The sequence below is a fragment of the Prionailurus viverrinus genome, chromosome B4 (assembly GCF_022837055.1).
Source record: "Prionailurus viverrinus isolate Anna chromosome B4, UM_Priviv_1.0, whole genome shotgun sequence".
NCBI lineage: Eukaryota > Metazoa > Chordata > Mammalia > Carnivora > Felidae > Prionailurus > Prionailurus viverrinus.
In genome coordinates, this window is record NC_062567.1 from 35278487 (window position 1) to 35294531 (window position 16045).

The following is a 16045-nucleotide window of genomic DNA, read 5'->3' on the forward strand; positions in this document are numbered from 1 at the left end:
TTGTTTATTCATTGTGGGAGAGCAAGCGAGCAGGGGAGGGGCAGAGAGAGAGAGAGGGAAAGAGAGAGAATCCCAAGGAGGATCCATGCTGTCAATGTAGAGCCTGATGAAGGGCTTGACCCACCAACCATGAGATCGTGACCTGAGCCGAAACCCAGAGTTGGACGTTTGAGCCACCCAGGCGCTCCTACAGCCATTTCAGACAGCAGTTACACTCACCCATGGCGCTCCTGTGTGCAGCAGGGAGGGGCGCAGAGGGGCGCCCGTCTGTCCCAGGCACATTTGTGTGCTTCTGTACATGTGTACACACATTCATACTCATAGTGATGGTGGAGGTGAGATGTCTGGGTCCAACAAGATAGGAGACCTTGGATAGGCCCAAATGGTGCATTTCTCAACATCCAGGCCATCAGAGGGCTGCTGCTGTGATTGGTGAATGCTCTCGACGAAAGGGGAGGGAGAGACACACGGGAGCTGGCCTGGGCTGCAGACTCCAACTGCTTAGATAGCAAGTGACAGGCCCCTTCCAGGTTCTCCCCAGACGAGAGGCTCACTTCTAGTCTGCCTCCCCACCGCACCCCACTCCTGCCATCTTGGGGTCCTCAGCGTCTGGCTTTCCCAGGTACTGTTCAGGCTTACTCACTGACCTGCCTCAAGTTCTCTAGACAGAATAGTGAATGAAATCAAGTCAATGCATCAAAGCATTTACTTCCTTTTAGCTCCACACTGGGCAACCTGATGCCCTCAGCTCCTCTGACTTGTTAAGATTGAAGTCTTTCCGCATTTGGATGAAAAAGCATCCCACTATGGACTTGGAGATGGACAAATTAGTGAGATGGTCTAGGGGCCCAGGTAGCAGTAGGCATGCATGTCTTAGCTTCCAACACTCAGCTGGGGCCCAAGGGCCAGCCAGAGAGGGCCCCTTGCCCCTGACTTTTCACCATACCCGGCATCTGCTGCAGCCAGCACGGGGCGATACCGCAGGAGGATGTGCAGGCCGGAGGCTCACTGACAGAGGCTGCCGTCCATCATGGTGAGTGGTGCGGGGATGCCGGCTGACCAAAGGCGGACAGCTTTAAGAGGAACGCGATTCAAGCTCGCTCATTTGAGCTTGGCTCTTGCCAAGGAGCCAGTGGAGCCAGGAGCCAATGGCACACACATGCAAGTGAGGTCAGTTCAAACAGAGGAAAGGTGGGAGCTGATAAAAGAAGGGTAAGCGGGACCCCAATCACTGGGTTTCCTAATAGGGCTCCTCCTTCCTCCCCTTCTCCCCATGACTGTCTGCTTCCGCTTGTACGGTAGATTGAAACACATCTGATGAGCTACCTGGGATTTCCCTGCAGAGGAGGAAAAAAGCAACAGAAGGTAGTCCTAGATACAATTCCTTTATTATGCCACCCAGCATGTGAGGCCAGGCTGACGCTGAGGCCGGCTAAGGAGAGGGCATATTTACAATAAGGGCAACTTCTCTATAGGCGGGAGGTTAAGGCAACTTCTCTGTTTCTAGAATACTGTGATGATCCCATATCCATGGGCCAGCTGGTTCCAGAAGCCCATTTGGCCTAATCCTGGGCTGCCTGGAATTCCTAGGGGCACTTGCACAGGGTGACTCGGGGGCATAAGCAGGAGAGGAAGGGGGTGCATGTGCTAAACTAGAAAGTGGGGGTGCTGAGAATGGAGCCAGACTCTCCCAAGGCACACAGAAGGCGGTGGGAAAAGGGGGCTGGGAACCTGATCTGTTTCCTTCTGGGAAGAGGACCCAGGCACCTGGTCTCCCGGCCGAGATAACAGACCCACCCAGAGGGCACTGCTGGAGAGGCACGTTTCTGGCCAGCTGGACAGCCTGAGGGGCTTCGGAACTCTGGGGGGTTGTGGCACACACAGGAAGGTGGCAGAGTGTCCTTTGTGGCGTGGTCTAAAGCAGTGGTTCTCAAAGGGTGGTTCCAGGGCCGGCAGCACCAACAGCACCTGGGAACTCATTAGATGGCAAGTCCTTGGCCTCACCCCTGCAGATGTGGAGCTCAGGGGTGAAACTTGGCAGTCTGTTGGAAAGCCCTCCAGGTGGCTGGATGCTTCCTCAAGTTTGAGAACTGCTGGTTCAGACACATCACCGGCATCCTCGGGGATATGAGCACCACACAGCAGTGACATGGAAGATGGGTTCTGTCCTTTGCTAATCAACTGCCTTCCCCTCCCCCTCCCCTTCTCTCCCCAGGCCCGAAGTGGCCAGAAAGTAGCAAACATTTTCAAGGCAGAAAGTGGGATGGGTGGTGATGAAAGTGTTTCAATTCACTTTCCCCACCTCCAACCCCAGGCATGGACCAGAGTGACAGATCCTAAGACTGAAACTGGCTGCAGAGCTCAAGAGTCCCAGGGGGCTCACTACCCTCACCCCCCCTCAGTGCTGTATTGGCCCCTCCAGGTCTAAGCACACAGGGTGAGCAGCCTGGTGAGATTTCAGGCCACCCCCTCCCTACGACAGCGACCACACTGTGCCAGCCCAGAGTCCCGCATCGACAACACAGGGGAGGCAAAAGTAGCACAAGGTGGTTAACATCACCACCCGGGGTGCCTCCCCCCTGCCCAGGGCGGCTCTGATGCATGAAACCTGAGGTTTCTCCCCTGGCCCCCAGTACGGAGCAGGGAGAGGGGTGTACCATGCCCTCATCAGCCCTCCACGGCCCCACATGTGATCTCTGCATGGGCACCAGATTCCACACCCTGTTTGCGGTTTCTGATTGCTCAGGTCTGGTCTGCCCTCACTTGGTGTCAGCGTTGGCACCCGAGGTGATAGGCTGGCTGTTCCCCTGAGTGACGGTTCCCCAGGGCCGCCTGCTGCCTGAGCCACTCCACCCGGAGGGCCTGGCTGTCAGTCTGAAGGGAACCACACTGCTCTGCTGATTGCAAATGTCCAGGGTGTGCTGGGCCGGGGCCGGATGGATGGTTTCATCCAGTCTGGGAGGGGGTTCCAGGCTGCGGCTGTTAGTGCCCCTGAGGGACGCACTGTTCCTGCACGGCAGCCTGACAGCTTACTGCAGAGATGGGGAGCTGCAGGATGCTGAGGAGACGGGGCTGTCAGCCTGGCTCCCCTTGCTTCTACCCGGCTGGGGGTGGCATGTCGACAACCACTGCTACTGACTGGCCAACCTCTTAATTTCTCCGAGCCTTAATTTCATCATCTGCAGAGTGGGGGGAATAGTACCTTCCCATTGTGATCACCGGGAGAGAAAGCACTTACACGACTAACATACTCTAAGCACACAGTAGGCCTTCAGTAACCACAAGGCCCTGGACGCTCCCCCATGGCGAGGCCGGAGGGGCCCCTGGGGTTGGGGCAAGGCTGGCGGGAGAGGTAGGGAGAAGAAAAAAGGGTGGTCACAAACATTTTAAACAAGACTTCATCTCCTCACCAAACACTGAGTTTCATTCTTGCCTCCCCCAACACAGGTCATCTGGAGAGTGGGGGACATGCCGTGCCCTGGGGTTGTCCACCCCTGCGCGCTGCGGGAGGGAAGGCCGAGGTTGTGGGGACTCAGGTTGTGTGCATCCCAGCATCCGCCATGTTCTGACCTTTACAAAATGCTGGCTTCTTTTCTGGGTCCCAGTGTGTAGGGGCCTTTTGCTCACACAGGACTGAGGACAGCTTTCAACAGTCATGGCTCACTCTCTCTCTCTCTCTCTCTGTCTCCAAGCAGGGACCTAGGGGCAGTCATCCTGGGTGGCGCAGATCTGCGTCCTCTCAGGTGGGGTGGGCACACCTCACTGGGGACGGCATTCTTGGCTCCAGACCCCAGCCCTTTGTATGCCCTGAGCGGGGAGCCTGTCACGTCCTGGGCCTCAGTTCCCTCTAACCCTCACCCCTCCCAAGCTGTGAGCATGAGCTAGCTGGTCACCATTCCCAAAAGCTCTGGGTCATTCTCTCTCTGTAGCTTGGTCCATCCATCCTCCAGCTGCCCTCTGGGTGGGCAGGTGCCCAGGGTGGAATCACCTGCCCTTAGCCTAGGACAGCCTAACCCACCTCGGTGGGGGGGGGGGGGGGGCAGGGACAGACAACAAGGTGTGCAAGCGATCCCGCCCATCCCCCTGTCCCCGTCTCCACAAGCCCAGCTGACCTCAGTAAAGAGTTCAGGGACTCCGCCAGGGGCTGACATGTCCCACAGGACACAGCGCCTCCCCAGGCATCGCTGCCTGCCCAGGAGGAACTCTCTCTCTCAGCCCTCACTTGGTAACACCTGGCAGCCTGCGCCCAGCTGCACACAGCTTGGGAGTCAGTCATTTCTCAACTGTCCGCACAAGTCCCAGGAAGCTGGAGGGCAGCAAAGCTAGTCACAGCGCAATTTCTTCCAGCCTTGGTGCAGTCTGGGATTGCTGGAAAGTTGGTATCCTGTTAATGAACTTGTATCAGCAGCCCCAGGGCCGTGAGGGTGGAGGAGAGAAGCCGCAAGAAGATTCCCCAGGATAGGGGAGGCCATCTGCCCCCGGAACCTGGTCTTCCCTCTGTGCATGTGGGGAATCCCTGTTCTGAGCAAGTACGGTTTCTGTGCAGTTGAGGGCTGTGTTTAGGGACAGCAGTGAGCTGTGTATGGGAGGGAGAACACCCTTCACCCAGGACTCCCCAGGTCACCAAGAACTGAGCTCATCAGACTGGGGCCTAGAATGAGTTAGGAGGTAAGGTGTGACCTTTCTTGCCCTTGATCTTGGCAACAAGGGGCCACTCTCTCATGGTGGGATGTAAGAGGGTCCCCAGCACGGGAAGCACGGCACCTGGAAGGTGGGAAGCCAGGTGTGGGGTTCTCTCGCTACAAGTTACCCACTTGTAATAGGTATTTGGAGGGGGAGGGTCTCGTCTCCATGACTGTCTTACAAGTTGACACCTGTTCTTTGGAAAACTGCCAGCATCTATATTCTGCATTTTCTAGGATTTTCTTTCTGTTCTGTTCTCCCTTAGTATTTGAGAAAATTCTTCCTGAAAATTCCCTGCCTGATTCAGAGACGCAAGAGAGAACCAAAAGAAGCCACTATATTCACTCTGGGAAGCAGAGCGAGGGCTCCTGGAGGCAGAATGGTGGTGGCCATATGTGGTTGGGGATTGTGGGCCCAGGAAAAATGGGGTTCCAGGCACAGCACCCTTCTACTCAGAGCTGTACCTTCTCAGTGGCTCCAACTTTGCAGGGTCTGTGATTTGGCCTAATCAGGAAGGATTTTTACTCCCACCGACACGAAGGGCTGGAGATCATTTAAAACACCTGGCATTCCAGAGAATCAGGCCCTAGAGGGGAGACCCCTGGGGGTCATTTACTGTAGACTGGAGCTCAAGGCCATGGTCTTCTGCGGTACCTCTCCCAGGGAAGGTTTCTAGGCTGGATGCAAGGTCTTGGTGCAGCATGTGCTAGTGTGGCCACTTTACCTGCCTTCCTCCCTGCCCTGGTGGCCCCACCAGCCTGCTGCTGCCCAACCCCAGTTCCGGGGCCTCACCTCAGGCCTCTCTGCTGCCAGACCCTGCGGGAAGGAACCAGACCCCAGACCGCCGGGGTACTCCCAGGTGAGGAGGTGTGGGGGCGGGCAGATCAAAGGGCTGGATCTTCTGGGGCAGAGCCAACCCTGCTTCCATCACCCCGCCGGTAAGCACTTCCCCGTGGGTAGAGAAAAACACACCAAGCAGAGACAAGAAGAGGGGTGCTCAGCACCAGTGGGGAGATCATGTGCCCCATGCAGGCATCCCAGGGGGGCTTTCAGACCTTCATTCTAGGTTCTGGAGCTGGGAGGGAGTGGAGGGTCTGATTATCACCCTCCTGTCGTCCACAGGATCCCCAGGCCTGGTAAGGGGTGCTGGTTGTTGTTTCCACACAGGATGGGTCCCCCCTGCCTGGGTGGGAATCACAGGAGCCATAGTCTTGGGCACTTGGTGGATCCAAAGGGGCTGGGAAGAGTAGGGGGAGTTTCTGGGAGTTCCTAGGTGAGCTGATGCTGACTCTGCAGGCCTGGAAGATGGGATTTGGGCACCTGTCCTTGTGAGGGGCAGTCAGAGGGGAACGCGGTCGGCCGTTAGTAAAAATGCAGCTGGAGCCTCCGGTGTAAGCAACAGGTGAGAACCATCCCGCAGATCTGCCAGGTGGAGAGAGCAGAGGAGCAAAGAGAAATCAGAACCCCATGAAGCTGCTCTCCCGCAGTGCCCTGCAGCAGGCTTCTCCCTCTTGGGCACACACATGGGGACCTGGATAAAGGGCAGATTCCAACTCAGGAGGTCTGGGGTGGGGCCCGAGATTCTGCTTTCTAACAAGCAGTGCACTGCTGGTCTGTGGTCCTCGATCTCCAGAGATGGCCCGATTTCATCAGATCCTGAGCCGCAGTAGTTCCACTCCCTTGTTGCTGTCTGTGTCTCGCTGCTCTCAGACTCCAGAGTAAAACCAAGGTTCATAGTTGATTCACAGAAGCCACTGGGGAAATTGAGGCTCTGAAAGGAGCACCTGGAGCTGTCCCCAACTTGTCCTGTAAGTTAGCTGGGAATGAGGCACCAGACCCAGGCCCTAGGAGCCTGCCTAATAGCCTCTCTGTCACACCCACTAGCTGAACGAGAAGAGCATCCTGCCCATAGCAGGGCAGTACTGGGCAATCGCTGTCCCCCTGGGGGGCCTCACTTTTCCAATCTCTAAAATGCAGGACAAGATGTGGATGTGTCAGACCCCGGAGACCCATGCCTGTGATCTTTCCATGGTAATGATGCCGTTGGATCCAGACTCCCCACCCACAGGAAAGAGGGCGCTGCTAGGGCAGCCCCATGAATGTCCTGTGGCACATGGGCAAAGATGGATCTCCCCGAAGATAGGGAACAATGCCCCATCATTGCCAAATTTCTCCAATAGCTGCTGCTGGCCTGATCTTGCTAGAGCCCCTCTGGATGCACCCGGAGCTCTGACCAGTGGGAGGAGGGCAGGCTGATGAAGACGCTCATGGGCTAGTAGGCATTTGGTTTCTCTTTGCAAGGCTAGCTTGCCTGAGGTGGCAGAGGATGAGCCCTTCTTCTTCCCCCCTCCTCTCTCCTCTCCACCCCTACATGGGAGGAGGGCAGAACCCCGTGAGTGCAGCTTTCAGACTTGGTACCGAGAGCAGTGCCGATCTCCTTCCCGACTCAGTGCCACAAACTGAAGGCAGCTTGAGAGGTTATCTTGTCTCCCACTGGCTTTAAGCAGGTGCCATCGCAGCCTTTCCATCAGGTGTCGTGCAGCACCCTCTCTTCCCCATCCCCATGTCGTGGTTTGATGGCTAACGTGTGGGGTCATCTGGATCTTTCTGATTCTTTCTGCGGGGGCGGGGGGGGGGGGAGGCCAGATGGGAAGAGCTGGGCCAGCATGGACTTGAGGCCACATCTACAGTGGACAGTTTGTGCTGGGGGACCGGGAGGGCGGAGCTTGCCCATAACTGCTACTTCTGTAGAAGATGTGTGTTCCCACCAGGGAGCCTCCCAGGGAAGGCAGGGTGCATGTCCGCACACACGCCCCCACCTTGACACATGCAGAGGGGCTAAGGATGCACTCACAACATGTCTACACAGGTCTGCACACACGTGCACGTACACGTGCACACACACAAGCACCTTGATTCATGCAGAGGAGCAGTGGAAGCTATCGGATCCCTGGTACCGCCGTCTCCTTCCTGATGGAGGACGTGGACGAATCAGCACCCACAGCTTTGCGTGGCCAGCACGGGGTGAGCAGAGGAAACACGTGGTAATGAGTGCAGGAGCAGGAATGGAGGAGGATGCGTGGAGATGGTTGCGGGGGCGCCCAGCTTGCGCGGGGGGGGGGGGGGGGGGGGGGCCTGGCAGTGTGGTGCATGGCGCCCTCTTCTGGCAGCCTGCCTAGGTACAGCATTTGCCACATGGGGCTGTTTACAACAGGGAGGTGGCACGGTTTCAGCTGCTTTTGAGGTTTTTGGGCCAGGACTTGATTGTCACCAAGAGAACCAAGGAAGGGCCAGGGAGGCCCCAGGAAGCCAATCCAATGTCATCTTTCAGTTTCCCTTTTACTGACCTGCAGATCCCAATCTCTGCTGTCGTGTGAGTTTTCTGGGTTCTGCAACATGTTTCCATCTACAGGACGGGAATGTTGGGATAGAAGTAGGAATGGGGTAGTTTCTGTTTAGGGCTGTGTGATCCTGGGCACAGATATAACCCTCTCTGAGTCTCAAATCTCAATAGGGAAACGTCTAATCTGTTCACTGCTTGGTAGCCTTCCCTGGAAAGAGTCTTTAAAAACCAGGACGACAGGACCAACATCAGGGTTCCCAGCCCCTCCTGCATCCTGAGGCTTTGACAGGCCAGGTCGTAGCTCCCCAGAGCCCTCAGGATAAAGCCCTCCCTCCACTGCAGCAGGCCAGGGCTCTGCCAATTCAATTCTCTCGCCCTGTCACTCTTTCCCCTCTTGCTTTTTCCCATCAAACTCCTTCAAGATTTAATTATATATCACTTCCTCCAGGAAGCCTTCTGTGACTGCCCTGACAGGTTAGGGCCTCTTACATGCTCCCCCAAGCCCCAAGTCTCACACTTGCACAGTGCCTCTGATGGCATGTGACAACCCATGTTCTACGTGCCTCCTGCCTCAAGTGAAAGCTTCCTGGGAGAAGGGACCACATCCTGCCCACTGGTGTGGCCCCAGCACTGGCCATGGCACCTGGCACCTAGAGGTTCTCATTACAAAACTAACAACGAATGCTCACTCTGCATAGCTTCTGGGTGGGAGACTCCCAGAGTCTGTGTGTGAGCAGGGCAGTAGGAAAAGGGGGCGGAGCCACTATGTCCTTCCTGGGTAGAAGTTTCTCTGCCAGAGTTACCCCAAGGTGGAGTGCCTCCAGAGTCCACCCAAAAGGGAAGCTGGTATACAACAGAGAGACCTGGAGTTGGGGTCCTGGCTGGCTCTGCCACGGTGGCCATGTGACTGTTAGCAAGTGACCATGTCGCTGGGCTTGGTGTCTTCAGGTATATGTGAAAGGGGTGGGCCCAGTGTTCTCTATCCTAGGTGCACATATGAATCACCTGGGGAGCTTGAAAAAACACCCAGGCACAGGACTCGTCCCATCTATCTGAGCCTGAATCCTTGGCATGGGGCCCGAGCAAGGGTACTTTTCAAATCTGATTGTCATGTGCAGCCGGGGCTGATGGCACTGGCCTAGATAACCGGTAAGGTCCTTCCAGAAAGAAGAGTCTGATTTGGAGGTAACTCCAGACCCCAATTATTCCTGTCAGGTCTGAAAACCAGAGCAGTGATGGCCACATGCCCATGTGGACAGAGGGGCCCTACAGGGTCTTGCTGAAAGGAACAGGTGCACGCAGCAGCGGGGCAGGGACCTGTAGCCCATCACATGCGGGTCTCCCCACTTCAGGGTCCCTGCCAGCCCCCAACTTCTGCCGCGACCTGCAGCCACAGACAGCTTCGTGCTTCACAGGGACCACTGCTGGAAGATTCCAATTGTTAGCAAGTTCTCCAGCCTGTCTCCTTGTAAATTCTACCTGTTATTCCTGTCTGTCCTCTGGTACCTCCCAGGAATGTGCCCTCCCCCACCTGCCTGCCTTTGGGTGGTTAAGGACTGTGATGGTGCCATCTTCTCCCTGGCCCTTGACCTCTCCCACATCTGACTTCCAGGTGCCCTATGGCTCTTGTCGTTCATGTGGGCCAGTGTTCTCAGCCAGGCTGCACACTGGACCCACCAGAGAGCTTCACAAGTATGCTGGTGCCTGGGTGCCAACCCCAGACAAAGTGATTTAATTGTGCTGGGTGCAGCCGGGGCCTTGGGCAGTTTTAAAACTCCCCAGGTGGTTCCCATGTGCAGCCCAGGTTGAGGCCTGTGGCCGTGGAGGCTCTGTGGAGATCCTGTCTCCCCCCAGCCTGCTACGATCTAAGCATGTCAGCCCTGGTCCACACATCCACAGGGCAACAAGTGACAGGTTGCCAAATGGCTGGAATCGGGGTTTGTTACGTTTGTCACATCCTCTGCTTGGTGTTCACAGTATGCACAAGACATGCCTCAACATTCTAGAATATGGTGGCACAGGAGTCACACTGAGGCAGGGTTCTTACCAAAATTCATGGAATCTTACAGCCCCAACTCCTGCTTCAACCGCAGCAGCACCACCTCATGCTTGTTTAATACTGTGGGCTCCTACGTGAGATTCCCACGGGTTATAGAATTCTGCCACTTAAAGGAAGGCTCAACAATGTCCATCTCCTCCGTTCTATAGGGAAGGAAGCCAAGGCTCAGGGAGGGAACATGACTTCCTCAGGATCACATAAGAAGAGGAGAGGTCCTCTGACTTCATAGCAAGGTCTCCTCTAGTCCTGGGGACTAGGGAAACATGAGCCACCACCTTGGCCGTTTATCTCCTGAGCCTTGGGAGTCTCTGAAGTGCCAGGCTGGGCGTGTGTGGGGATACCTATACTGGTGGAGGGTGACTGTGAGCTTAGGGACACGACTGGTGTGAGCCCTTCAAGGCTGGTGGCCAACCAGGACTTGGGCAGCTTAGTTCCAGCATTGGCCAGCAGAGGGGGCTGTAACCGAGGCTTGGCTGCTGCAGGACAGGCTTCAGCCAGAGTCGGTGGAGAATCTGGGCTATGGATGGGGGTCCACAGTGGTGGCTGGGTGAAGCTCTCTCTGAGGGACACTTGGCGCCATTCCACAGAGAGCCCTGGAGGACTGAGACTTCACGGTCGGGGATGTTTACAAGGAGGAAGCCCCTCTGCAGCGGGCAGGCACCCTCCTGACAACATGGCCTCCCAGCAGTACTTTCACAGGGTACTTGTTTCACCTTGACCTTGGGCTTGGGGCATTGGCAGACCCACTCCCTGCTCTAGGCCTCACTGCCCCTGTCTTCAGCTTCTCTGGGCTCCCACAACCAGAGAGACCAGGAGGAAATGGATGGGGAGTGTGGTCCTGGCCTGGTCAGTGTCCATGCACAGCAGGCCCCCTCAGCACCTGAAGGAGACAGCAGGTTTCTGGAAACTTCAGTTGGCGCTGGAGCACAGAGCAGCCCCTTCCTCAGCTCCCACTGGGGTATGTGGGACAGAAGGCCTGCCTTAGGGTCCTGCAAAAGAGGGGCTCTGCTTAATGCCCCCTGGGGCTCCCGGCCTGCATGCTAACTATGGAGATGAAGGGGGAGCTGCTCTGGCCAGGAAACAATGAGGGCTTTTTTGAGAGACAATGTGCCCAGGTGGAGATGATAAAAATAATGATGGTACCATTTATTGAACACCTGCTATCTGCTCGTCAGTGACAAGTGATTTACATATATATTGCTAATCCTCTCACCAAACTAGATATAATTAGCCCCATTTTACAAACAAGGAACTGAGGCTCAGAGATGAAATAGCCAGCCTGAGGTTGCCTGGTCCCCCCCCTCCTCCAGAGTGTCGAGCCCAGTGGAGGAGGCGGCAGCTAGGTCCTCTGAACGCACAGACTGATGTGGGCAGGGAGAGTGGTGATCTGGAAGGAACCCCACACTGGCAGCCTCCCTGAGCCAGCTGCTGATACCAGCCCCTGCTTTGCTTTCCAAAGAAATCTGTGTTGGCGGTTGGGGAGGTGCGGGGTGGGGGGAGGGGGCTGGCAAAAGCAAATGACCAAGAGCCAGGAGACCTGGGTGCCACTTCAGTATGTGACACCCTGGGTAAGTCTTTTCTCTGGGTCTCAACTTTCTGATCTGTAAAATGGGAGCACACTTACTACCTCGCCTGGCCCAGGTCTCAGGTCGTGGTGGGGATCTAATGATAGAAAGCACCTGAAACCACTCTGAAGTCTACAGATGGCTGGATAACAACCACTTCCACTGACTGGAGGCCTTCACCTGTGCCCGGCACAGTGAGTGTGTCACACTCATCACCTCGCTCTTCTCTAGACCTTATGTGGTTCGGGAAATGAGCCACATTTTGTGGTCGGAGAAGCTGCGGGCAGGGCTGTAACTGCTCTAAGTCATACAGGAGCCGAGGAAGGGTTCGATCCAGGTTCTCTGAGGTCCCAGCCTCTCACCCCTTTCCTCATCAGTGCAGGTGGTCCCGGGGGTGGGAAGGGTGGGGCAGTGCTGAGCTCCCTCTAGAACCTGCTGGGCCGAAGCAGAGTGCCAGGCAAAGTGGGTGTGCAGGGCCATTGCCCCTGTATCTGCCCCAGCCTGAGGGTGCCCTCCTGACTCCTCTGTATGGACCTTTGACTAAAGCAGATCTGAGAGTGACACTGACTTCCTGGGTGGCAGCAGAGGGAGGGGTGGAACAGTGAAACTGAGCAAAAGACATCGCTCAAAGAGCTGGGAGTACACGGGGAGTGCACATCCACGGGCATGTGTGTGCGCGCGCACACACACACACACAGGAATTGGTACTTGTACATGCACACACATATACACACATGCACAAGCACACCTAAACGCATGTACATGCATACAACCCCATGTACACATAGATGCATGCGGGTAATCCATGTGCACACACACACACCCACGTGCACACACAGAGGGTGCATGCACATACCTGAGCCCACACTCACACTCCTCCCAGGTCTCTTACAAGTTCAAGTTGTCCCCCAGGCCCCCAGGCATTTTCCTTCATCTTTTCTGGGGAAGAGAGTGACCATGTGATTCATTCCTGTCTGCCAAGGGCAAGTGGCGAGAAGAGGAGGGGAGGAGAGGGCAGGACAGGGCATGGGTGTGCAGAGGGTCAGTGATTTGTGATCTCTGCCGATGGGAGAGGGGTTCAGAACTCTTCCAAACAACCCCCTCTCCTAATCCGCGCTCCAACTCACCTGCAGACAGGCCACCCCGATGCCCACTGCCCCCATGAGCAGCAGGTGGTCAGCCAGGAACTGCTCCAGCTTGCTGACGCAGCCTCCCTGTAAGGTAACGGTAGGTCACGCACGCCGGCGTGAAGTAGGCGAGGCTGCGGAGGGAAGGGCTGGCTGGTGCTGCATCCACCCCGCTGAGGGCAGGCCAGAGGTTTAATGGGCCTGCTCCAGCCTTTCAACTGCCCACCGGCTTCTCGGGTGATTCAGGGGCATGCCATGATGTCTCAGAACCTCCCTGCTTGTCCCCAAGCTGCTTCGTGGAGACCAGTGACAGCCCTGTGTGGTCTCACGGCCAATGAGAAAGCGTGTTCTGCTTCTCCCCGCCCCTCTGCCCGAGCCCCCCATTTGGGGTGGGGTGGGGTGGGGTGTGCTCTGCATGCCTCAGCTGGAGCTTGGGCGCTCACCTCCACCTTGTAGATGTTGGAGGGATGGGCCCGCTGCCCACAGCGGGCCACCACCGTCTTGCAGCAGCTGTCCGGCACCCGGCGGCCCTCAGCCTCCTGAGACAGGATGTATGCGCTGTGCTGCCAGTCGGCGGAGCTGTTACTTCCACAGCACTTGAACTAGAGAGACAGAAGGAGGCTGGAGGTGAAGACCTGGCAGGAGGCTCCTCTGGTCCCTCCGTGTCAGGGCTGCAGGACTCGTTATTCAAATACTAACTCAAGCACAAATAGGGATTTGTTCTCCCTTCGAATTTTCCCCTTTGCCTGTTTTGAGCAGGGAGCTGGGCTTTTGGGGGCCCTTCTCTCCAGGAAGGTGCAGAAGCTGGCTGCAAGACACCTTATGGCTACCTTCTATCCATGTAAGTCCTTTAAGGAGATTACGCTGGGCATCCTGACAGCAGGGAGAGTCTCTGAGAAGATGGGTGGGGAGATAGATGGAGGTGGGTCCCCGAGAGAGTGGGGCTGTATACCCCAGGAGAGCTCACACCACACGGGGGTGTTTTCCTGGTCACCCAGAGAGGCAGGACCTCAGGAACAGGGACCTAGCCTTGCCAGAGGTTCCTGGACCCTCATTCAGACCCTGAAGCCTGGAGTCCACAGACCTGTAGGGAGGGACACAGAGAGTGTCCCAGAGCCACAGTGTGGGCAGATCAGTGTTGACCAGGGGGTGGAGTTGGCGCTGGGTAAGACCTGGGTCATCTGTGCCACTCCAGAGCAGGAAAGCACCAACCCAGGTCTCCAGTGATGCAGACACAACAGGACACTGGTTCTCTCTTACCCTTGAGTTGAGGGACTGAGAATCCAAGTCCCCGTGTGAGCCACACAGGCAGCTGTTTTGAGACTGTCTCTGGTGTGTGGAGGTGCAGGCCGGGTGGGAGGTACGTTCAGTACAGTTAACAGGTGTTTGATAGGCACCTACTATGTGCCAGGAGTGAAGCTAGCACTGGGCTCACACATGAGTAATATGGTTCCTGGTTTTCTGAAGCTTCTCAGTGACTACAGCTTAGGGGAGACATCGGGAGCTGTGGAGGAAGGGGCTAGTGGAAAGGTCCCACAAGGAAGAGGAGGAGGCAGGAGGCAGGCAGAACAGAACAGCACATGGAGCCAGGAACAGCACAGTGTGTGCTAGGTGTCATGTGGGATTATACTGCGGTGTGTCCCCGGGCAGGTTACCTAGCCTCTCTGGGCTTCAGTTTCATCACGTGTAAATGGGGCTCAGGAAGCCCCTCCACACCGCTCTGTGTGAAGACGGCAAGAGGCAATTCTGTGAAGCCCTGAGAAGCGAGCCCTGCAGGGGGGAGCAGTTAGTGACACCCTCTATGCTAAGATCGTTTTGTGAATGCAGGCATGTGGGTGTCATTTACATACTGGGGTGCAGCCCGCAGTCCAGATGCTGGCCTTGGCCTGAAGCCACTGCCTTCTCAGGGCTGCTTCCTCACGCCTAGGATGCGGGCCTGGGCCCAGGCTCCCTCGTGGCCCTCTGGTTCTAACTGTTGCTGGCATGTGTGAGGTCGTGCCCACATGCTCAGGTGCCCATGGAGGAGGCCTGGGGCAGTGACAGATAGTGGCTCCCAGCTGTGCCCTTTCTCATGCTGTTCCCTACTCTCTGACTGCCCCCCCCCCATCCTTTCTAACTAGGCAAACCCAGGCCCTCCTTCCTGCTTCCCCCCTTGGCCTTCCCAGCTCTGTTCTCCACTCAGAGGGTCCTCCCAGCCTAGCACTGACTGCATGTGTTGGGCTCCCCAACTAAGGCCCCGAGGGCAGGGATTCAGGCTCAGTGCTTCATGTGGGAGGCCCTAAAAATGCAGACTGAGCTTTGGGCTGACCAGCAGGGTATGTGTGGGCTAAGTGTGTGGGTGTGGATGTGTGTACCTATGTGTACATGAGTGCCCTCAGCCACTATCGCAGAGCACAAGAGACCCCTCTGCACAGAGCCTACTGGGATCCAAGCCAGTCTTGGGGAGACGGAGAAGGTGCCTCCCCAGCTGAGCTAAGATGCTAACCTCTACTCCACTCACTGGCCTGGTATTCCTGGCAGAAAGACCAAGGCCTCAGGCCGAGGGTGGGGTCTGTAGATACAGGATAGAGCAGAGACCGCAGGCTAAGGTGGCAGGGAGAAGGGGGACCAGAGTGGGCCGGTAGAGTTTCCTCAAATTTTCAGACGTGAAACCATCAGGATCCTGGAGTCACACTGTTCGACAGAACTTTCTGCAATGATGGAAATGCTTTATATCTGTCCTGTGCAATTCGGTGGCATCTATGGCTATTGGGCACTGGAATGTGGCTAGTGACTGAGGAACTGAATTTTGTAATGTAAATTTAACTAGCTGCACATGGCTAGTGGCTACCATACTGCACAAGGCAGGTCTGGGGGCCATTTGTCCCTTCCCTACTTCTGGCAGGACCACGGGCCTCACTGAAGGGGTCTGCTGAGCCTCTTCTTGGAGGGACCACCTTTCTGTCCCCCAGCGTTCCGCCCCACGGCTCACAACTGGGAAGTTCTTGCAGCAGTCTGGCTGAAATAGCTCTGCCTGTTACAGTTCACTCATACGGGACCTCAGCTGTCAGCCCCCAGAGGAGGAAGAAGACAGCCCTGCTGATGGAAGGAGCCCAGATCCCGGCCAGGAGAGAAGTTCTTCTGAGGCAGCCAGCTTCCTGCCCGCAAGGGCCCTAGGGGTGGGACCTGGAGGAGGCAGTCAAGGGGGCCGTGGTGGGGGCAGGGCACAGGAGGAAGAAGGAAAGGGCCAGGATTCAACTTGCCCTTTTCATGGTGGTGGGGACTTCCG

The 16045-nt window shown here is 56.5% G+C and overlaps 1 protein-coding gene across 2 annotated transcripts in view; it reads right to left on the reverse strand.

Moving 5' to 3' along the window:
* Nucleotides 1-1293: 1293 nt before the first annotated feature.
* TSPAN11 (tetraspanin 11) overlaps nt 1294-16045 on the reverse strand; it is a 72739-nt gene continuing 57987 nt past the window's right edge. The window contains exons 6-8 of one of the 2 annotated variants that reach the window (XM_047868324.1): nt 13221-13379; nt 12778-12911; nt 1294-6105 (exon numbers count right to left, since the gene is read on the reverse strand). In XM_047868324.1, coding sequence (XP_047724280.1) covers nt 5733-6105; nt 12778-12911; nt 13221-13379 — 666 coding nt within the window. In that variant the 3' untranslated portion in view covers nt 1294-5732. The remainder of the gene's footprint in view (nt 6106-12777; nt 12912-13220; nt 13380-16045) is intronic. The other variant, XM_047868325.1, reaches the window with a different exon arrangement.